The 21,291-nt window shown below is 48.8% G+C and overlaps 1 protein-coding gene across 5 annotated transcripts in view; it reads left to right on the forward strand.

The window, feature by feature from the left end:
• The window catches only part of MPP2 (membrane palmitoylated protein 2), a 28,610-nt gene extending 16,888 nt beyond the window's left edge, over nucleotides 1-11,722 (forward strand). For 4 of the 5 annotated variants that reach the window (XM_038547179.1, XM_038547178.1, XM_038547180.1 and 1 more), the window contains 10 exons: nucleotides 3,840-3,992; nucleotides 4,116-4,265; nucleotides 4,655-4,882; nucleotides 5,598-5,729; nucleotides 5,850-5,955; nucleotides 6,039-6,107; nucleotides 6,333-6,494; nucleotides 7,140-7,342; nucleotides 7,725-7,853; nucleotides 9,159-9,335. In XM_038547179.1, the coding sequence (XP_038403107.1) occupies nucleotides 3,840-3,992; nucleotides 4,116-4,265; nucleotides 4,655-4,882; nucleotides 5,598-5,729; nucleotides 5,850-5,955; nucleotides 6,039-6,107; nucleotides 6,333-6,494; nucleotides 7,140-7,342; nucleotides 7,725-7,853; nucleotides 9,159-9,335 (1,509 nt within the window). Of the gene's footprint in view, nucleotides 1-3,839; nucleotides 3,993-4,115; nucleotides 4,266-4,654; nucleotides 4,883-5,597; nucleotides 5,730-5,849; nucleotides 5,956-6,038; nucleotides 6,108-6,332; nucleotides 6,495-7,139; nucleotides 7,343-7,724; nucleotides 7,854-9,158 lie in introns of all 5 variants that reach the window. The other variant, XM_038547176.1, reaches the window with a different exon arrangement.
• The last annotated feature ends 9,569 nt before the right edge of the window (nucleotides 11,723-21,291 follow it).

Here is a 21,291-nt window from a genome sequence, read left to right on the forward strand (position 1 = left end):
AGTTAAAATTTTTTTGTATTGACAAAAAGCCATAAGCAGAATCAAAAGACAAGCTAGAAGGGAAATATTTGCAAGAGGTATCACAGATAAAGGGCTTATCTTTCCAAAATAGAAAATATGTTAAAAATGAGAAAAAGAAAAAAAGAAACAAGACCTGATAGAAAAATTGGCAGGAGACAATTTACAGGAGAAGATATAAAGATGGCTCTTAAACATATGGAGGGATGCTCAGCTTCACTCAATAAGCAAAATGGAAACCGAGTCTCACTGAGAGATTGTTTCTCATCCACGTGATTGGCAGACATTTCGGGGGCAAGGTTTCAGGGAAGTCTCTCATCCAATGCTGGTGAAAGGACAAAGCAGCCCAAGTCCCATAGAAGGGGGTTGTCAATATCTAAGGAAATTATACTTGTATCTCCTGCTTTATCCAGGAGTTGACATGGAAGGCTTCTCTACAGATAGACAATAGCTGTGCTGAGTTATTCACTGCAGCTTTATTTGCAATAGTAAAATATTAGAAACAGCTTAAATACCCATAGGATTGGTTGAATAAATTATGTTACACAGTAAGTCAAATATAGTAACTAAAAATAATAATAAGGAAGATCTCCACATAGCAGCATAGAGTGATTTCCAGGGCATATCGTTAAGTAACAAAAAACAAAACAAAACAAAACAAAAAACAAAAAAAAAAAAACCAAACCAAGCCAATTAAACAAACAAACAAACCTCAAGGAATCAAAGAGTGTGTATAGTGTTCTAGCTTTTATGTAAAAAAGAGAAATATTTACTTATTTTTGTGAAAAGAAATAGAATAAACCAGAACTAATGAAAATTATTACCTCTAGAGTAGAGACACAGGCAGAGGAAGAAGCAGGCTTCCAGTGGGGAGCCCAATGCAGGACTTGATCCCAGGACCCCAGGATCATGACCTGAGACCAAGGAAGATATGCAATCACTGAGCCACCCAGGTGCTCCCAGAAAAGGAAATTAACCCTAATACCTTTTTTAAAAAAGATTTTATTTATTCATGAGACACAGAGAGAGGCAGAGACATAGGCAGAGGGAGAAGCAGGGTCCTTACAAGAAGTGCCATGCGGGACTCGATCCCCAGAGCAGGATCACACCCTGAGCCAGAGGCAGATGCTCAACCGCTGAGACACCCAGGCATCCCAACCCTAATAACTTTTGCTCACAATCTTCTGACTTTATACCCGATGTGAGATATATTCTTAGCCACCAGCCTCATGTATTTATTTAAATACTTAAAATGAAAATAACCCAAATGCTGATATAAAATTAAAAATTCAGTTTCTCAGTTGTACTTATCATATTGCTCAACAGCCACATGTGGCTCCCACATTGGGCAGCACAGATATAGAACATTCCCATTAATGCTGTAAGTGTCTATTCTGAGAACAAAAAGAACTGTAGATAAATCTTGATTCTTAAGTTTGTGATAGGTAGTAGCAGTAGTTCAGCAATTCTGAAATCTTTCTGAATATTATAGGACAGAACAAATAAGTAAATATATTAAATGTTATTGGGAAACAAATTCTCACTGAGGGAGAAGGGAGGTACAAATATGGAATGGGAGAAGATGAGGAAAATCCTGCAGTTAGATTTTAGTTGGAACAATCAGTATTGATTAATGGCTTTTAAAGAAGTGACACCCCAGAAGCATTGAGTACCAACTGCCCTCATCTTGGTTTCTAAATTCCCTGCCGAAAGGAATATGAATTCCTAGGAGAAATTGTTGAACCCAGACCTGGGATAGGGAAAGTACAGGATGAGCCTGTGGCAGAAGGAAGAAGGTGCTCAAGGACTGATGGGGAGATGTCAAAAGGACACAGGTGTGTTTGGGGCTCCCACTGCACAAATCTGGGATAAATTGAGACAATGAAGATAGTGATGGTGATGGTTTAGAATACAGAGTGAAAAGAATCCATAGTGAGACAGAGAGGGGGGTATAGGCAAGAGGGAGGAGGGGTGGGAGAGGGAAAGGACAAGCTCTTTCTTATAGTAGAATGCCAACTAGTAAATGTAGAAGTAGTAACAGAGGTAGAAAATCACCATTTTGCAACCTCCCATTTAAGAACTGACTGGGGCACCTGGGTAGCTTAGTCGATTAAGTGTCCAACTCTTGATTTCAGCTCAGGTCATATCTTAGGGTCATGAGATTCAGTCCTGCGTCCATCTTTGTGCTGGGCAGGGAGCCTGCTCGGGGCTCTCTCTCTCCCTCTTCCTTCCCACACTCCCCTGTTAAAAAAAAAAAATTTGATTTACGCAGGAGTCATGAATAAATGCTAAATTCATCAGTGAAAGATTGTTGGGGAGCAGAATAGTCACATGGTCTCAAGGCATGGGAAAGACACAAGATCACTTATGTTTAGAACTCTTGCCAAAATGATTGGCCTGAATTTAATCATGGGGAAACTATCAGAAGATCCAGTTGTGGGGCATTTTACAAACTACCTGCCTGAACTGTAAAATGTCCCGAAAGAGCAAAAGCCACTGGGATCTGGTCTAGATGAAAGGGAATAAAAAGATGTGACAACCAAAGGTAACACATGGTCCTTGATGAGATTGTCCATCAGAGAAAGAACAACAACAAGGAACCGATAAGGATATTTTTGGGACAATAGCTAACATTTAAATAGAGGACTATTAGATGATATGATATCAGTGTGTCAGTGCTGAACTTCTTGCGTGTGATAATGGTATTTTGTCAATGTGGCAGATCTCCTGTGTGTTCTTAGGTGATGTGTGGCTGAAGTACTCTGGGGTGAAGTGATTTATTTTTCAAATGACTCAGAGAAAAAAAGTCTTCACTTATATCCCTGAAATAGCACTCCTTACTTCCTGACCCAACTAACATAACTGTCCCAGCTGGGCTGGTCTCTGGTGAAAGCTTCCTTTCCCCTTTTTGAAGCATAAATAAAGTCATAAAGTCCAGAGTCAGTAGAGCAACAAGTAGGTACAGTGCCTTCTCTTGATACCATGGACAATTGGCCCTTGAATGACACGGGTTTGAACTGTGTGAGTTCACTTATGTGTGGATTTTTCTCAGTAAAGATAGTACAGTCCTGTAAATATATTTTCCTTAATATTTTCTTTTCTCTAGTTTACTTTAAGAATACAGTGTATAATAATAGAACATACAGTATATAATAATAGAACATAGAAGATATGGTTTACCAACTTTTTATGTTATCCATAGGCTTCCAGTCAACAGTGGGCTATTAGTAATTAAGTTTTCATGAAGTCAAAAGTTACATATGGATTTTTTTTGACTGTGCAGGGTTGGTGTGCCTAATGCTGATGTTGCTCAAAGGTCAATTGTGTTGATTTCTTATCCCCTCCCTCACTGGGAGCACTGGCCTCAAGGTCTGGAGACCCAAGTTTGGGTCCCTGTGACCTCCACCTCCCTGGCTTCCTCGTCCTGGGCTACAGGATGCCCAAGACCATGATGTCAGGTAGAAGAAGCTGTCCTTGAATTCACATGCTTATAAGGTCCTGGGGGGTGGGGTGGTGGTGGTGGTGCTGGGGACAGCTTGATCATTTTAATGGCCCTCTGTGACAAGAGGATGGGAATGAAGGATTGTCCTTTGTATTTTCCCTTCCATAAACTGGATCCTAGTCTTCATTTTGGGGAAATAAGGAAACAGCAAGGTGTGTCTGCACATGAGCGAGCGTGCTTGTGTCTGGGTGAGTGAGGATCTGATGTAATGCTGAGGGTGAAGTCTGAAGTCAGGATCTGAGCTGGTAGGGGACAGTATTTGGTACCCTAGGGTTCTCAGGGAGCTTCAGGTGTCACCTGTTCTGTCCTTACCCTCCAGGCGCACGAGCGGCTGGAGGAGACCAAGCTGGAGGCGGTGCGGGATAACAACCTGGAGCTGGTGCAGGAGATCCTTCGGGACCTGGCACAGCTGGCAGAGCAGAGCAGCACAGCCGCAGAGCTGGCCCGGATCCTCCAGGAGCCTCACTTCCAGGTTCCTGCTCTGGGGTGGGGTGGTGTTTGGGGCAGGCTGCCCAGATGGGGGCTGGCAGGACGTTTCAGCAGGGATGGGAAGGGACCATGGGACATGGTCCCTCTCTTTCCACTGCCTCCTCAGTCCCTCCTGGAGACCCATGACTCTGTGGCCTCAAAAACCTATGAGACACCACCCCCCAGCCCTGGCCTGGACCCCACCTTCAGCAACCAGCCAGTACCTCCAGACGCAGTACGCATGGTGGGCATCCGAAAGACTGCTGGAGAGCATCTGGTGAGGCTGCTAGGCAGGGCTGGAGGTGGGATCTGGGGTTGGGGAGGGCACTGAGAATAACCAGTGGGGACCAAAGCTGGTCAGGAAAGGGCTGAAGACCAAGATGGGACCAGCTTTGCCCAGGGACGGGCCCATGCAGCCCCAGGAGACCACAGACACGGTGCATCCGAGCTGCACACATGTACCAGAACCCTCTCCACTCTGCCCCCCTCTCCCTCCACAAATGCCCCTCTAACTGAAGAATTTGGGCAGAAAGATGGGAGAGGAGGACTCTGCGAGGCCGGGGTGGAGGGGATGAGGATGGGAATGGCGGGGCTTCTAGGAGACCCATCTGAAGATTCTGGCTTGGAGCATCTGGGGCCTCATCATACCTGCTCTCTGTCCCCCAGGGCGTGACGTTCCGTGTGGAGGGCGGTGAGCTGGTGATTGCACGCATTCTGCACGGGGGCATGGTGGCTCAGCAAGGCCTGCTGCACGTGGGTGATATCATCAAGGAGGTGAACGGGCAGCCTGTGGGCAGCGACCCTCGTGCGCTGCAGGAGCTCCTACGCAGTGCCAGCGGCAGCGTCATCCTCAAGATCCTGCCCAGCTACCAGGAGCCCCATCTGCCCCGCCAGGTGGATCCCTCCGGCCCGAGGGCCAGGAGGCAGCTGCCAGGGTCACAGGCCCGGGGTGGGAGGCCCCATCTCCCACATGCTCGTGCATTAGCCCCAGTCTTGGGCACTCATACGCACATGTGAGGGACATGCGCACATTTAAGGCCTGGGATATACATGTGAGCACCTGTTTCAAGGCAGCCCTAGACCAGCCTAAGTGTACTGGGTGCGCGCATGCGCAGTGTCAGGCTGCGGCGTGGCCTGTAGGGCTGCCGCCTGGTTGGTGGACGATGGGGATCTGGCTGAAGTCTCCCTTCTCCTGTTGGCTCCCTCGTCATCTGCCAGGCCCCCCTGTTCCAAGCGGAGGGTGTGGGTGGACTGAGGGATCCTGCATTAGGTGCCAGGATTGTGTCCCTTCCCCAGCGATCCTGCCTTCTCCTCAGGGGATGAGTCCCTGGCCCCAGGCCTGAGCAGAGGCCCCATCACTCTTGAGTCCTTTTGTTCTAGATGGAAAGGGAGGCTGGTACCAGAGAAGTGGCCGGGTGGGTCTGGGGGCATCATTCCTCGAGAGGGGCAGTGCCAAAGCCTCTTTCATCAGGGTAGGAGGAAGATGTGGACTGGGTGACACACCCCATTCCCTCAAGAGGGGGAAGTGGTGGAGGGGGGCTGGTCTGAGAAGGGTACTGCCCTCCAGCCTTCCCTTCTTCCCTTGACGCTTCTCTAATCCTCCATGCAGGTGTTTGTGAAATGCCACTTTGACTATGACCCTGCAAGAGACAGCCTCATCCCCTGCAAGGAAGCGGGCCTGCGCTTCAGTGCTGGGGACTTACTGCAGATTGTAAACCAGGATGACGCTAACTGGTGGCAGGTGAGTCCTCTGTGTCTGTCTCCAGCTGTGGTTTGTTGGGGGTTGGGGGTGGGTGGGTGGTGAGGGCCTGGGGAAAGTATCTTCTCACTCAGGCAGATCTTGGTCCCATGTCCATTTCAGGCATGCCATGTAGAAGGGGGCAGCGCTGGGCTCATCCCCAGCCAGCTGCTGGAGGAGAAGCGGAAAGCCTTTGTCAAACGGGACCTGGAACTGACACCCACCTCAGGTAGGAGGGTCCCCCATGTAACCCCTAATCTGGGATCTGACACAAGCCTGCCTGGCCTCACTTGCCCATCTCTGTGTGGCCAGGGACCCTATGTGGCAGCCTTTCAGGAAAGAAAAAGAAGCGGATGATGTATTTGACTACCAAGAATGCAGGTGGGTGTTGGAGGCCCCTTCCCTGTCCTGTTCCAACATGGCATGCTCACTCCCTCCACCTGCCTTGACTGGTGCACATGCTGTCCTGGTGCTGATGCTGCCAGTCAGGTCCCTAGGCCTTGCCTCCTTCTCTCCACTGCCCCTGGCCCCAGCCCTCTAATCCTTGGCCCCTGGCCCCACCCATGCCACCTGAGTAGCCTGATGACGCTGTCTCCCTGTGTTCAGAGTTTGACCGCCATGAGCTGCTCATTTATGAAGAGGTGGCCCGCATGCCCCCCTTCCGCCGGAAAACCCTGGTGCTGATCGGAGCTCAGGGTGTAGGCCGGCGCAGCCTGAAGAACAAGCTCATCATGTGGGATCCAGATCGATACGGCACCACGGTGCCCTGTGAGTGGGAGCCTGGCCCTGCTGGGTGGGGAGCAAAGAGCAGGGGCTGCCCTGGGGGCCAGGGCTGGGTCCACGTAGGGGGGGGGGCCTCTGCTTGGGCATTGAGTCAAGCAGTACTTTTGGATGAGGTGTGGGGGTGCACCCTCTGCGGGTGATGGGGGAACTGCAGGCTGGAGAAGGTTTGGGAAGCGGTCCTTTGCAACTGCGGCCTGGGTGGGCTGGGCAAGCCTTGCCATTCCGTCTCTCATGTTCCACTTGCTAAAAGCCCAGTCGGGAACCCATGTGAAACAGGGCCTCATGTAGCCTTGTGGAAGACAGGGCTTGTTGGTGACAGAAGCAGGGGGTGGTGAGAGCTCCTGGTTGGGAAGCAGGAACCTGAGTGCTGAGCCCAGATCTGCTTGACCTTGGTGTGCACATTGCCCTCTCTGGGCCTCAGCCCCCCATATGAGAGCACTGGGTTGGAGCAATGAACCCTGAAGGTCCTCTCACTATGGACATCTCCGATCTGTGTGCGTGCCAGTGGGGAGGGTGAGGGTACGTGTGTGGGAAGGCAGCCATGCTGGGGAGTGGAGGGGCCACAGGACCCATGGGCGTGTGTCCGAGGTGGTGCAGCCTGCCTGTGCTCATTCAGCCCCTCCCCCCCAGACACATCCCGGAGGCCCAAAGACTCAGAGCGGGAAGGCCAGGGCTACAGCTTTGTGTCCCGCAGCGAGATGGAGGCTGACATCCGTGCTGGGCGCTACTTGGAACATGGGGAATACGAGGGCAACCTGTATGGCACGCGTATTGACTCCATCCGGGGTGTGGTTGCTGCCGGCAAGGTGTGCGTGCTGGATGTCAACCCCCAGGTACTACCCCAGCCTACTTGTTCTCATCCTGCCCACATCCCTTCTGGACATTCTGCTGCTCCCCCAGCACTCCCCACAGATCTCCAGGCACTGGTCTCCCAAGCAGCCGCCATGGAACCCCTCAACTACTGCTAGGGACCCAACCCACCTAGAACCTCTTTCTCAGCGTCCCAGGCCCCCCACTCCTCTAGGTGTCTCTAGTTTTCCAGTCCCCAGCCACCTACCAGCTGTTCTTCTACTGTTCATCTTCAGGACTCAGGTCCTGGGACCCCAGGTACCCTTTCTGCACCATGCCCAGGTAGCTGTTCCCCCAGCTATCCTTCCCCCCACCTTCTAGGATGTCCGTGGGGATAGACTCCCCCATCCCCTTCTTTTCCTGCAGGCAGTGAAAGTGCTGAGAACAGCTGAATTTGTCCCTTATGTGGTGTTCATCGAGGCCCCTGACTTTGAGACCCTACGGGCCATGAATCGGGCTGCACTGGAGAGTGGGGTGTCCACCAAGCAACTCACGGTGAGGGCTCTGACGTGCAGTGGGAGGAGTCTGGTGGCTGCCTTGGGGGAGAGGACAGGCTAGAGCTGATGAGGGGAAGAAGGTGGTGTTGGGGAAGTGGAGAGGAGCCTACCCTAGGTACTAGTGAGGTTGGACTTGCGATTCCCACTTGATAGGCGTGGAAACAGGTCTGAGCAAGGAAGTGAAGTGCCCAAAGTCTCACAGAGTCAGGGATATGGCTAGCCTGGGGTGCGGGAGCTTTTGCCACGCCCACAGCTTTGTCCATTCTGTGGGGACAGAGTGCTTGCCAAAGGGAATCCAGAGGGCCAGTGGGAGATGTATGGGCAGAATGGGTCAGGTGGGCTCAGGTTGTTTACAGCTGGAGGGAAAGTCTGAAGGGAAGGAGGAAGCTGGAGACTGGAAGGCTGGCCAGAGGATGACTTAGCAACAGGGAGGAGGCAGAGCTTGGAGAAGAGGCTTCAAGTCAGGTGTTACAAGACCCCAGGGCACCTACCTCCCCACCAGCCCCTTGAACAGCCTTCCCGGGTAGTTGTAGGGTTTGCGGAACTCTGAGCTCAGGGGTCCATCTGCTGGCCACACCTGGTACTGCAGTTCTCCGGCCCCAGGTCAGAGCTCTGCTTGTGCCCTGAGAAGGACTGTCTGGGCTGGGCTCCCTACTGAAGTCCCCTGGCCACAAACATAGACAACTGGGGCCACTGGGACAAGGCTGGACTAGCCCTAGAGCTTCCACCTTGGCTTATTTAAATCAGCATTCAAAGTTCCCTTCCCACCCCTGCCTGGCAAGCTGGCCAGCTTTGACTAGGTGTGGGGTGTTGGTTGGTGGCCCCCCAGCCCCTGGGATTGCCCTAGTAGTGGCACTCTTGGGAAGCATTTCTCAGGCTGCAGAGGTAAGGGCGCCTGGTCAGAGTGGAGTGAGTACTGACTTTGGAGTGAGGCAGGTTCTGTGCTGCTGATAACCAGGTGACCTCTCTGTATCTCAACTTTCTCTGTTAGAAATTGGGAATAATTAGCCCCACCTTGCAGAGCTGTAGTGAAGATTATGTGGGTTGCAATGCAGTTAGTGCCATGCTTGGCATGCACCAAAGGTTATATCCTTCCTTCCTCTTTTCACCCATTTGTCTGTCCGTGGTTGCAGGAGAGCTGCCTTGGGTTGTGTGGGGAGGAGCTCCTGTGTCCCTGGCCAGGGAGTCAGTACCCCATCTGGCTGGGCTCTGGGGAGGGCAATAGAGAGGGGAGGTGGCAGATTTCCCCCGATGATGGGGTGATGGGGACACTGATAGCTGGGAGGTCCCCTTGTGCCAGCAGGAGGCGGACCTGAGGAGGACAGTGGAGGAAAGCAGCCGCATCCAGAGGGGCTACGGGCACTACTTCGACCTCAGCCTGGTCAACACCAACCTGGAGAGGACCTTTCGTGAGCTCCAGGCTGCCATGGAGAAGCTGCGGACGGAGCCCCAGTGGGTGCCCGTCAGCTGGGTGTACTGAGACTGTTCATGTGGACCTCACCCCTCTGGGTTGTGCCCCAGAACCCTGAATTCATCCCCTTCCCCAGCCATGACCCCCAGCCCTGATCCTTAGCCCTGATCCCTGGTGGTCTGGCTCTCCCTGGGTGACGGCTCCTAGCAGGGCCTAATCTGGCTTCAGCACAGATGCGTGTACTGCCAAGGTGGTGGGTGTTCATGGGGTACCTCTGTGCCCAGGTGCTGCCCACTCCCGATGCCCACTGGCCTCCAGATGTCCCTCTCTGAGGGCCAGGCTGTGCCCAGGAGTGTGTCAGGGTCACCTCTGTAATGCTCAGTCCAGAGAAGAGAAAAGCTGCTATGGGGCCATGTGGTCGGTAGGTACACTGCCCCCTGCCACCTCTCTCCAGTCACCTTTTCTCCTTGGACTAGTAACACCCTCTCCATTCCTGGGCTCCTCCCACCTCTCACCCCTGTGGCCTGGGAGCAGGCCTTGGGCTGTTTCCACATGGTCCCAGTAGCCAAGCAGTCCTGGGCTATGGTGCCAGCCTGGTGCCATCCTGAAGGCTGGAGGAGCCAAAGCACGAGCCAGCTACCACAGCCAGGGAGCAGTGCCGTCCCAGCTCCCTTGTAATGAGGCGGGGTCCTACACGTGGACCCTGCCCTGTCCTTCCCTCATCCACAGCTTTTCACTGCCGAAGTCTCTCCACAGACTTCTCTGATGTGCCCCGGACAGGTCAGCTCTGCTCCCCGCAGGGCAAGGTCAGCAGGGGTTGGTGGGCTCAGCGAAGGTAGGGGTGAGCTGAAGCCTGAGCCGTGTGACAGGGAGCCTTCTACTACTGACCATGGCCCACGATGGGGCACATCTGGGCTCCCTGTTTGTGACCATTGTCCATGTTGGTCTCTCTGGAGGGGTCCAGGTGGCCCGCTCACATCAGGTCTGCCTGGGTGTTTGAGGGGCTGAGGATGCGTGCAGAGGGGAGCTTGTGAGCTGGCCATGGAGCATGTGGCTGGCAGAGGACATCTGTGCTCTAGGCGGCTCCTTGTTGTTCAACTCCAGGGGGCGCTATCCACACTGTTCCTGCCTGCACAGCTTCTGTTCCACAGGCTGGGGCACCTGGTCTGTGTCTGTACTGTTAGCGTGTGTGTCAGTCTTGGTTTTGGGAGAGGAGAAGCGAAGGGTTGTTTTGCTTTGGAGGTCACTCTTTGGGGCCCTTTATGGGGGTTCCCCATCAGCCCCCATTTCTTATGAAACCCTTATTCCAGATTCCAGAATCTTGACCCCCCATGTCTTTCTCCCCTTTCCTATTGTCACCCCATCCTAAATGACACCCTTGAGTCCTTGGGGAGGACAATTGTGTAAAATAGGAGAATCTCTTTTAAGAATGCCGTCCTCGACTTCCCCAGGCATCTGGCCCTTGTCCCTCTCTGTGAGCCTGTCTGGGGTGAACCTGTCCTTGCAGGGACCACCCCCTCATCCCCACCACCTGCCCCTGTGCTTCCCAGTTCTCTGAGTGTCTGATCCGACTTCGCTGCAGGTTCAGCCCGAGCTGGCCCCTGAACCACTGTGTGCCCATTTCCTAGGGAAGGGGAGGGAGAAGAAACAGAATATTTATTACAAAGTTAGAAATATATTTATTATATTAGGGATCTCATTTGCATTTGCATAAGATATGCAAATGAGATGTCAAGGTCAAGCCTGCTCCCATCTCATTTGCATAGCTCTGCATCCACTATGCATTCGCCTTTTTACTCCTCTTTTCCCTCAGTTCAATTCTTCCTTGCATCACCCTTACCCACAGCCCAAGGGGACCAGGAGGGGGAGGAAAACCGGTTGCCGCTCTCCTGCTGGTCAGAGGCAATGGTATCCTTTGCCAGTTCCCACCTTACCTGGGGCACTTGGGAGTAGAAGCAAAGAAGGCATCTTCAGATGCAGCCCCCCCAACCCTTGGTCAACCTCCAAAGTCCCCTGATGGAAACAGCATGCTCTGATGGGGGTGGAGGGAGCTGGGGGCTGGGCATCTTGCTGAGGAGTTGGCTCCTGGCCCTGTAGGGCAGATCTCCCGTGTTGATGCTGTTCTGGCACCTTCACATCTAGTGATGCCCTGGAGGCAGGGCTGGGTCCCCCCTCTCCTGTCTTCATCCCTCCCTGAACTGCATCTTACCTCCCCTACACAAGCCCCACTCCCTGGCCCAGGGCTGGGTCGGAACAGGTGTCACCCACCATGTTACCTCTCTGACCCTATCCTCCTTCCCTGGCCGCTTGCATTTGAGGAACCTCGGGATAATGAGGACTCTGCCCCGCATTGTCCACACTCCGTGCCAGCCCTGTTGCCTTTCCCCTCTCCCCTCCCTCAGCTTTTGCTCTGACTGGTTTTCTTTCTTTTCCTTTGATTAAATGTGAAAACAAAGGCTTCTGGGCTCTATTTGTCTTTGGTTGGGGCCTGGAGGATGGCTTTGGTACAGGGTGAGAGTGGGGAGCCCAACACAGATGATCTGGAATGAATGTCAGAGTGACTTGTCTTGTGTCCAGTGACGTCTTCCAAAATTTCCCATCCCACCATTCCATATGCCCCGTCCCCAGAAGATGCTCATTCTAAATGCTTGTCCAGGAGTCTGTGAGCTTCGTGGGGGGCCAGGGGACTCAGGGACTCCATGGTTAGTCCATGCCACTTCATTCAGAACTTGCCTTCAGCAGGTCCTTGTGTGTGTGTGTGTGTGTGTGTGTGTGTGTGTTTAAAGATTTTTTATTTATTCATTGAGAGAGAATGCACACAAGCAGGGGGAGAGGCAGAGGGAGAGGGAGAAGCAGACTTCCCGCTGAGCTGGGATTCTGATGTGGGGCTCAGTCTGAAGACCTGGAGATCATGACCCACGCCAAAGGCAGACTCTCAACCATTTGAGCCACCCAGGCGCCCTGGTCCCTGTACTTCTTAGGTTCATCCTTTATAAAAATGTCATGGACTCTCCCAGTGCTAATGCTGGGATTGGTTCTAGGCGTTCAACAATACATGCCATAGAAAGCTGGTTGAAATGTCACCTAGATGTCACTATGGGTGTGTGTTTGTGTGTGTGTGTGTGTGTGTGTGTGTGTGTGTGTGTGTGAAATCTTTCAAAGTTAAGGCATCAGCCTTCCTTCCCACCTTGAATTCTTCAGGGGAGGCCAAAATGTTCACTGAGGATTCTCAGCAGGGGACTTTAGTTCTTCCCTTCCCCCCCCGCAACTACCAACTGTGGAACTGGCTTTCTTTCTTTGATTTCCTGATGAACGTGGGGCCGACTTCACTGGTGATTTGGAGACAACACAAGGACTTATGTCTCTCACCTAACAGGTCTGACAAGAATTTAGAATTGAATATTAAATACCCTAACTCTGAAATGTTCTCTGATCATTCCCAGCACACAGAATATTTTTCTGAGGAGTTGGCTCCTGCCTCCCTCCGTGTTGCTGTGTTGCTCTTCATGTCATCTTTTTTTTTTAAAGTAGGCTCCACACCCAGCGTGGAGCCCAATGCAGTGCCTGAACTCACGACCATGAGATTAAGACCTGAGCTGAGATCCAGGGTTGGACACTCTACCAACTGAGCTACCCAGGCGCCCCTCTTCCTCTCATTTTTGAACCACCTTCTTCCGGTCTCCGAGGTGTCCTTGGAAAATGGATATGTCATGATCTTACCTAGCAACCCCACGCTTGTATCTTTGTCCTAATCTAGTGGTTCTCAATCCTGGCTGCCCATTAGAATTGCCTGAGGGTTAAAAAACAAACGAAAAAATAATTTCCTGGATTCTACTCCAGATCTATTAAGTCAGAAGTTCTGGAAAGGCTGATTACTATAACTAACATAGTTGTTTATCATTATTGTTGTTATTGTTACTGTTATTTTAAGATTTTAAAAACATTTTATTTATTTGAGAGTGAGCACAGACAGAGAGGGAGCAGACTCCCAGCTGAGTAGGAGAGCCCCACATGGGGCTCGATCCCAGGACCCTGAGATCATGACCTGAGCCAAAGGCAGATGCTTAACTGACTGAGCTACCCAGGCATCCCTAAGGTTTTTATTTTTAAGTAATCTCTGCACCTAAAGTGGGGCTTGAACTCATGACCCTGAGATCAAGAGTCGCATGCTCTTCAACTGAGCCACCTGGGTGTCCCCAACACAGCTTTATTATTAATTTCTTGCTCACATCATATTTGATGGGAATTAGGTGGCACTCCTCTCAATGACTCAGGGATCTAGCCTCTTTCCATTTTTTTTTTCTCTTTCCATTTTTGACATCACCATCTTTAAGAACAAGCTCCACAGGTGTCATGGAAGAGGAATAGAATGTAGGAAATTACTCAGGAATATTATGGACTAGGCCAGTCAGTCCGCTTCCATTGCCCAGAATCTAGTCACGTGGCCCTGGATTGTTGCAAAGGAGCTTGGGAAATGTAGTCTTCCTTGGTACTCAGGAAGAGGAAACAGAATCTAGCCAGCCTCCACTAGGCTAGGAGTGGAGTTTCAGAAGCTATGTTTTAAAAGTTCCCCAAGTGAAAAAAAAAGTTCTCCAACTGATACTATGTGTAGCCAAGTTTCAACCACTGCTCATCTATTTTCATCATATCTTTGGGAGTGGAGGAACTCTCCTTTAAGCCCCAAATTAGCATCTGGATAGTATCCTATTAAAGAGAGTTGAATTTCTTTTCTTTTTCTTTTTTTAAAGATTTTATTTATTTATTCATGAGAGACACGGGGGGGAGGGGGCAGAGACACAGGCAGAGGGAGAAGCAGGCTCCATGCAAGGAGCCCCACATGGAACTCGATCCCAGGACTCCAGGATCACTCCCTGGTGGAAGGCAGGCGCTAAATCGTTGAGCCACCCAGGGATCCATAAGAGTTGAATTTCTAAAATGAATTCTGCTACCAGTTTTTTTTTTTTTTAATTCTTTTCCCTTCCTGGCACAATAGCATATGGTTAGTAAGGCAGAAAGGATTCTTAATCATCTTATAGTTGGGTAGCTGACCTACAGAGGTGATGAGCTTTGTCCAATGTCACACAGAAAGTCATTGGCAGAGCTGGAACAGACCCCTGGACTCCTGGTTCTCAGGCTGGCGCTTTCTATCCATGTGCTGCCTCCCAAAGATGGAAGGGGATTGATAGAGTCCTGGGTGGGGACACTCAGGCGAGGAAGGCACTGCTGGAGGAGGAACATGGGATAAAAAAGGGAACCATGAGGGGGGCGTGTGGGCTATCTTGCCATCCCCAGAGTCAACTCTGGAAGAAATCCAGGCAACTTCAGGTGGTTGAGGGTATCAACAGCCTAAAGCTTACTGAGCTCTGGCCCCTCCTCCCTGGGGACTGGGTTTGGTGGTGACCCGACAGCTCTGGGAGAGACCTAGCAGGCTGTGTAAGGGAGCAGGGAGGACTACCTAGCTTGTCCCATTGATCTATTTATCTAATCTAATCTAATCTAATATCAAGATTTTAATTATTTAGAAACTTCTATGTTTTACCTTCTGGCAAAGAAGGTTTCCAATTACTCTTTTGATCAGTAATATTTTTCTTAGTAATATTTTCTTATTTTTTTTAGAAAATGAACTCTAGGATCATTTTTTTCAGAGTACACCCTTTTCCTATAGGGATCCTAGCTGGAATTGCATGAAATTGGGTGATTCATTCATTGGGAAGAATTCTCACTCTTCATTCAGTCTTTCCTGCAGGACCACGGTCTGTCTCCCCTTTACTTGGGTCTCCTTCCAGCCCAGGGCCCCCACATACCTGTCTGCCAAGCAGCACTGGTCAGACTGGCATAGTCTCCAGCCAGCAACGGTCTGATACCAAGGAGAGCACTGTGACTTTCTTATAAAACAAAATTCTTTCCTTCAAAAGGACTGCCCTTGATCCCAAGATTCTTCTACTCCCACCCTACTCTTTGGGTTTTAACCATTTTAACGGTCTTCTTTTTATAAAAAGGATGAGATACTGAATTTTTTTCTTGTTTATGGATGTATAAGCTGACAAAATATATTTTGGAAGTGTTATTGATCCGTGAAATCTCAAAGTTTGGATTAGATCTCTCATTGGGTTTCATTACACAGATGCCCTGCATTTTGTTGAGTATTTTGTACTGGGGTTGCTATTGTGAACAGGGTCTTTTTATTTATTTATTTTTCTATTACATCTTTTTTTTTTTTTTAAGATTTTATTTATTTATCCATGACAGACACACAGACACACACACACACACACACACACAGGCAGAGACACAGGCAGAGGGAGAAGCAGGCTCCATGCAGGGAGCCTGACATGGGACTTGATCCTGGATCTCCATATCACACCCTGGGCTGAAGGAGGTGCTAAACCGCTGGGCTACTGGAACTGCCCTCTATTACATCTTCTAATAAATCATCCAGTTGCTTAAAAAATTATGGCATGGAACCTTAAGTATTAATTCAACACCATCTTGTGAGCATCATTGAATAGGGCATTGTCCCTACATCCAGAGGCCTAGAGTCTAAGGGAGCAGAGAGGACAGCAGTCTCCATCAGGATGCTGTGATAAGAGCACAGAGCCCCCCCCCCCAAAAAAAAGAGCACAGAGCCCCAAGAAACTGCTCTTTGATCAGATAAGCCTGAGGAGGCGTCACAAAGCATTTCCAAGAGGCTATGATGCTGGAGTAAATTCTCAAATTTAAGGTAATGTTTGATAAGCAAATGAATGAATGCTTATCTCACATTGAAAAACTACTGGGGGTACCTGGGTGGCTGAATTGCTTAAGCATTTGCCTTAGGCTCAGATCATGATCCCAGGGTCACTGCATCAGCCCTGCATCAGGGGCTCCCTGCTCAGTGGAGAGCCTGCTTCTTCCTCTCCCTCTGCCCACACTCCTGGCTCGTGCTCTCTCTTTCTCTTGATCTCAAATAAATAAATAAATAAATAATCTTAAAAAAAAAAAAAAAGAAAAACAATTGGCATTTTGGTATTGGGGATATTGAATTTTGGTGCCCACTATGGAAGCCTCATCTGAGTGTGTGTGTGTGTGTGTGTGTGTGTGTGTGTAAGGCGAGGGTGGGGCAGCGGAGCTTCTGCTTAAGGCACAGATCACCTAATTCTCATCTACCTTCCATTCACAATTTTTAAAAAATATTTTATTTATTTATTCATGGAGAGAGGCAGAGAGAGAAGCAGGCTCCATGCAGGGAGCCTGATGTGAGGCTCGATCCATCGATCAATCCCAGGTCTCTAGGATCAGGCCCTGGGCTGAAGGCAGCGCTAAACTGCTGAGCCACCCAGGCTGCCCCATTCACAATATTTTTTTAAAAAAAGATTTTATTTATTTATTCATGAGAGACACACAGAGAGAGAGAGGCAGAGACACAGGCAGAGGGAGAAGCAGGCTTCATGCAAGGAGCCTGATGTAGGACTCAATCCTGGGTCTCCAGGATCATGTCCTGGGCCAAAGGCAGGCGCTCAACTGCTGAGCCACCCAGGGATTCCCCCCATTCACAAATTTTTAATTTAATAAGGGAACACCCATTGCCCTTAGTCTGTCAGCCTATTTTGGCTTTGGGCTATACTTAAGACAACTTAGAATTGCTGGGATAGAATAGGGTCCTTATTTTGGCCTATCTGGGGGCTGAGGTGTATCTTCACATACTTACTTTTTTTTTTTGGTATTGTATTTATTTATTTGACAGAGAGAGAGCAGGAACAGGGGGAGCAGCAGGTAGAGGCAGATGGAGAAGCAGGCTCTCCACTGAGCAGAGAGCCGGATGTGGGACTCCATCCCAGGACCTCAAGATCACAACCCCAGCCAAAGGCAGACATTCAACCACCTGAGCCACCCAGGTGCCCTGTCTTTACATACTTACTTAACGCAGAGAATGAAGCTGTGTTCTCCAAAGAGGGGCAAGAGAACAGGAAGGAATGAGAATCTTCTAAGCCAATCTCAACTGTGCCGTGCCTTTTTCAGCTCGTGTTTCTTCTCTGCTAAATGAGCTCTGCAGTCAGCATATGCACGGCCTCACTTATGCATTGAGACTCTGAAGCCCTGTTTTCTTCCTTTTTTTTTTTTTTAAAGATTTTATTTATTTATTCATGATAGACACAGAGAAAGAGAGAGGCAGAGACATAGGCAGAGGATGAAGCAGGCTTCATGCAAGGAGCCTGATGTAGGACTCGATCCCGGGTCTCTAGGATCACACCCTGGGCTGCAGGCAGCGCTAAACCACTGCACCATCAGGGCTGCCTTGAAGCCCTATTTCAACTGCTTTCCAAACATATCTCTTCCTGGGCAAGCCTCTTAGCAATTTCCCAAGATCCAAATTCATAGTTGCACGTGTTTGCCATTCATTCTCTCTGTGACCCTCCAAGAACCTGTGTACTCCTCAGGACACTGTGGCATTGTTTATGTGGCTGCTCCTCTCAACCCAATAACCAGAGCTCCTGGAGGGCAGAGGTCAAGCTCTCTTATCCTTCGGTACAAGGCTTAGTACAATTAGAATCAACCCTAAATCATTTCTTTGAACAAACGAATACAATTAACTGAGGTACATTTATTGAGATTTACTTCCCTTAAAAATGTACCAGTTGGGCAATAGTCTTTGAACTTTTGAACAGGAGAGGGTCTTATAAGATACAGTGTGACTCCCTATTTTACACAACGGAGGTGGACCCTGTGTGCATAAGCTTTGAACCCTGTAACCTGTTAGGGTTAGCTAACAGAAGCTTAATTCCTTTTATCACTGCTGGCTTAGCCAATTTTCAGCATGCATTCATGATAAAGGACCTAGAAGCATCTGGAAGTATGATATTTCTGGGACAATACAAAAGGATAAAGGTAAATTTGGCCCCAGTTAGTAAATGGTATGAAACTTTAAACACAGACACACACGCAAACACTCCCAGCTGTAGCTGCACACCTGGAATGGATCCCGTCCACTACAGGAATGTTTTGAAGTACTTAGTAATTTCAATAATGGCTGTAATAGTTATAAAATAACAGATTGAGAGCCACTTTCAGGACTCTTGCCTTCAGTAAATCAGAAAATTATTTTATGCTAAAGAATCAAGGAGAAAAAAAAAAAAAAGAATCAAGGAGAAAAGCTATTGCAAAGTGAGGCTGAGCCTGACAGTCTGCGGAGGGTTGCCAGAAGACAAAGCTGATGATTATAGAGGTCTGCTGAACTTGCCTAGTGAAGGACATCTCTTGGGTGGCAGGAATCCAGCTCCTGAGAGCAGCCAAATGTCCTCAAAAAAAGACCATGCTGGGGTCACAGTGCAGTCTGGGAATCAGATGTGGCAGGTATGGGGCATGAGTGTGCCCCTCTGACCATCGTCCCTGCCTAGGAAGGAGAAAGGGCCATGGAGACAGCATCTGGATGTGGCTTATATGTTTGCCCTCTTTTTTCACTTTCACAAGTCTTGGCATAGAGCCTGACAATTTAACAAATTCTCTAAGCATGTAAGTCCCACCTCACCCATTTTTTTCCCCTAAGACGTGGTCTTCCTTTCAGAAACAGATCTTCTCCTGGTAGTTGCCCATACACCTGCCCTCCTACTATGCAGTAGAGGCTCAAGCACTGATCTGTGGACCATTTCATCTGGGACAATATGAGGAAATTAAGAACAAAGCAGAAAGTTTATCGTTAAACTGAATTTATTTAAGTTTAAGAATTATCATTTATTCTGATGTGGTGATTGTGAATTTTATTTTATCACATGCTGATGTAAGAAATGCCATCTTTTTTTTCTAACTTGAATCAAATCTTTCCCTGAGTCTTTTCTCATCAGAGTAGAAAGAAATGAAATCTCAATCCTGTTTCAGAGGGCTTTGTCCTTTTTGTGCACTCACACAAAGATCTAAGGGACTTATGTAGTGCCTGGAAATGGGAGTCAGAATCACTTTAGGGAGAGTGGTGAACAAGGTACCAGTGTGCTTTTAAACAATGAGATTGCACATAAATCAAGTTTTATTGTGTTGCTGAGCTTGTGGGAAGGGAAATATCCAAGAGGCATGGTGAGTGGACAGGAAAGGTGGAGTTACCCTAAAAGGCAGATGACAATATTAGCATCACATTTGGAAAATTAAATATAAAGCCAGGGGGATCCTGAAGTTCTGGTAAAGTAGGGATCTGGGAAGGGGCTACTCAGTTCCAAGATGATACATATCCTGGACCCTGACAGATGCAAATACAAATCCTTTCTGGGGGAAGGTATCATCGATTTCAACCCCCCAGATTAAAATCCATAGATGGAAGTCATCCAAACATGAGCTCACACTGTGAGACCACAAAATACAAAGGAACAAACCACCACGCGTGATAGTTAACATAAACAACTGCATATTTATATCTCCAGGGACTTTTGATGTTAGGCACAAAGTGTAAACTAACTGTGTGTGTATAAAATATTTAATGGAATAAAAGATGCATTACAAAAATTAACAAGCAGCAGGACTCTAAGATGACCAGTTAAGTTTAAAAAAGAATCATCCAGAACTTTAGAAATAAAAAATACAAGGATGAAAATACAAACTAATTGTGTGTGTGTGTGTGTGGGGTTTAACAGCCAATTAAACATAACTGCATAGAGATTAGTAAATCAGAAAGCTGTCCCCTAAGTACTTGGACCTGCAGCATAGTCAGCCCTGAGAGCTTGTTAGAAATGCAGACTCTTGGGCTCCACCCAGAATTATTGAATCAGAATCTGACGTTTAACAAGATTCCCTGTGATTCGTAGGCATGTTCAAGTTTGAGAAGTACTAAACTGGAAGAAAGTACATAGACTGCAGAACAAAGAGATGAGGAGGAGGGAGAGGTTAAAGAGGGCAGTGATAGAGTCTAGAAAAATTTAATTCTGGTCAGTGGTGAGATTAAAAATGTTAGAGCACAGATAACATTTGAGGAGAATATCCTAGAACGATGAAAGGCATGAATTCACATATATAAGAATTTACATCAAACAAGAAAACCAAATAGTTCATGGCCAGGAGTGAGACCACAGAATATCAAGTAGACAAGTAGAAGAGCAGTCTATGTATTTTGGTGTGTAAACATAAAACAAGGTGTTTCAAGATGAGGGGTTGCAAAGTGACAACTGGTAAAGGAGCGGTCTTTCTCACCTGCCTGGAAGACACAACTGAGCCTGCGCAGTGACAACAGTGAGCATGAAGGGAGTGAACAAATGTCTACAGAGGGTACTTGAGTATCTGATAAATCCATGAAAACTTGGAATCCCAAGGATGCCAATCCTAGGTTGCCTTGGAGAGAGCTGTGCCTCTCAAAAGGTATCAGTCTATTTAGTTGGCACATGGTCTGAAAATAGGCAAAGCATACGAGTGGGATGACCTGGCTGACCACTTCCTGGTCCCCAGGAAGCCCTGGCTGCAGCAGGTGACAGGTGGAGAGGACAAGAAGGTTCTTTCCCCGCTGGGCAGCCCCAGTTCTTACCACCCTCCCCTGAAGGATTTTTCACAGGGTGAACTTTTGGGGTCTGACACCACTAAGACTTGTTGCTCCCTACCTTCTCCAACATCTGGGCATACACTCTGCCCAGATGCCAGGCAGAGACCCCAGAGCTCACACCGGAGAAGGTAAAAGAGCTTACCCATCCCTGGGGCCCTGGGGGGTGCTGGATGGCACTTTCTGGAGAGTTTCCCTTGTTTTATCAGACCTGCTCTACCTTGCCCAGCCCTCTAGGCTCACTGCAGGGGCATTCCTGAGTGGTTTCTCCTGCCATACCCACAGCGACAGGGGTAGAGGCTGGTGAGGACTTTGAGAAATGCTGGTTGGAAGGCTCTGGTGGGAGTGAAATTGGTTCTGTCATTTAAGGAAGCAATGGGTATAAGTAATTTCAAAAATGTTTACACCCTATGACCTGGCACTTCCACACACACAAATCCTTCTTAAAGAAGTCTGCAAATGCAAATAAAGCCTTGTGTAAAGACTCACCATGCTGTTATTTATAATAGCAAAAATAGAAACAAATATCGAATGAAA

The sequence above is a fragment of the Canis lupus genome, chromosome 9 (genome assembly GCF_011100685.1).
Source record: "Canis lupus familiaris isolate Mischka breed German Shepherd chromosome 9, alternate assembly UU_Cfam_GSD_1.0, whole genome shotgun sequence".
Taxonomy (NCBI): Eukaryota; Metazoa; Chordata; class Mammalia; order Carnivora; family Canidae; genus Canis; species Canis lupus.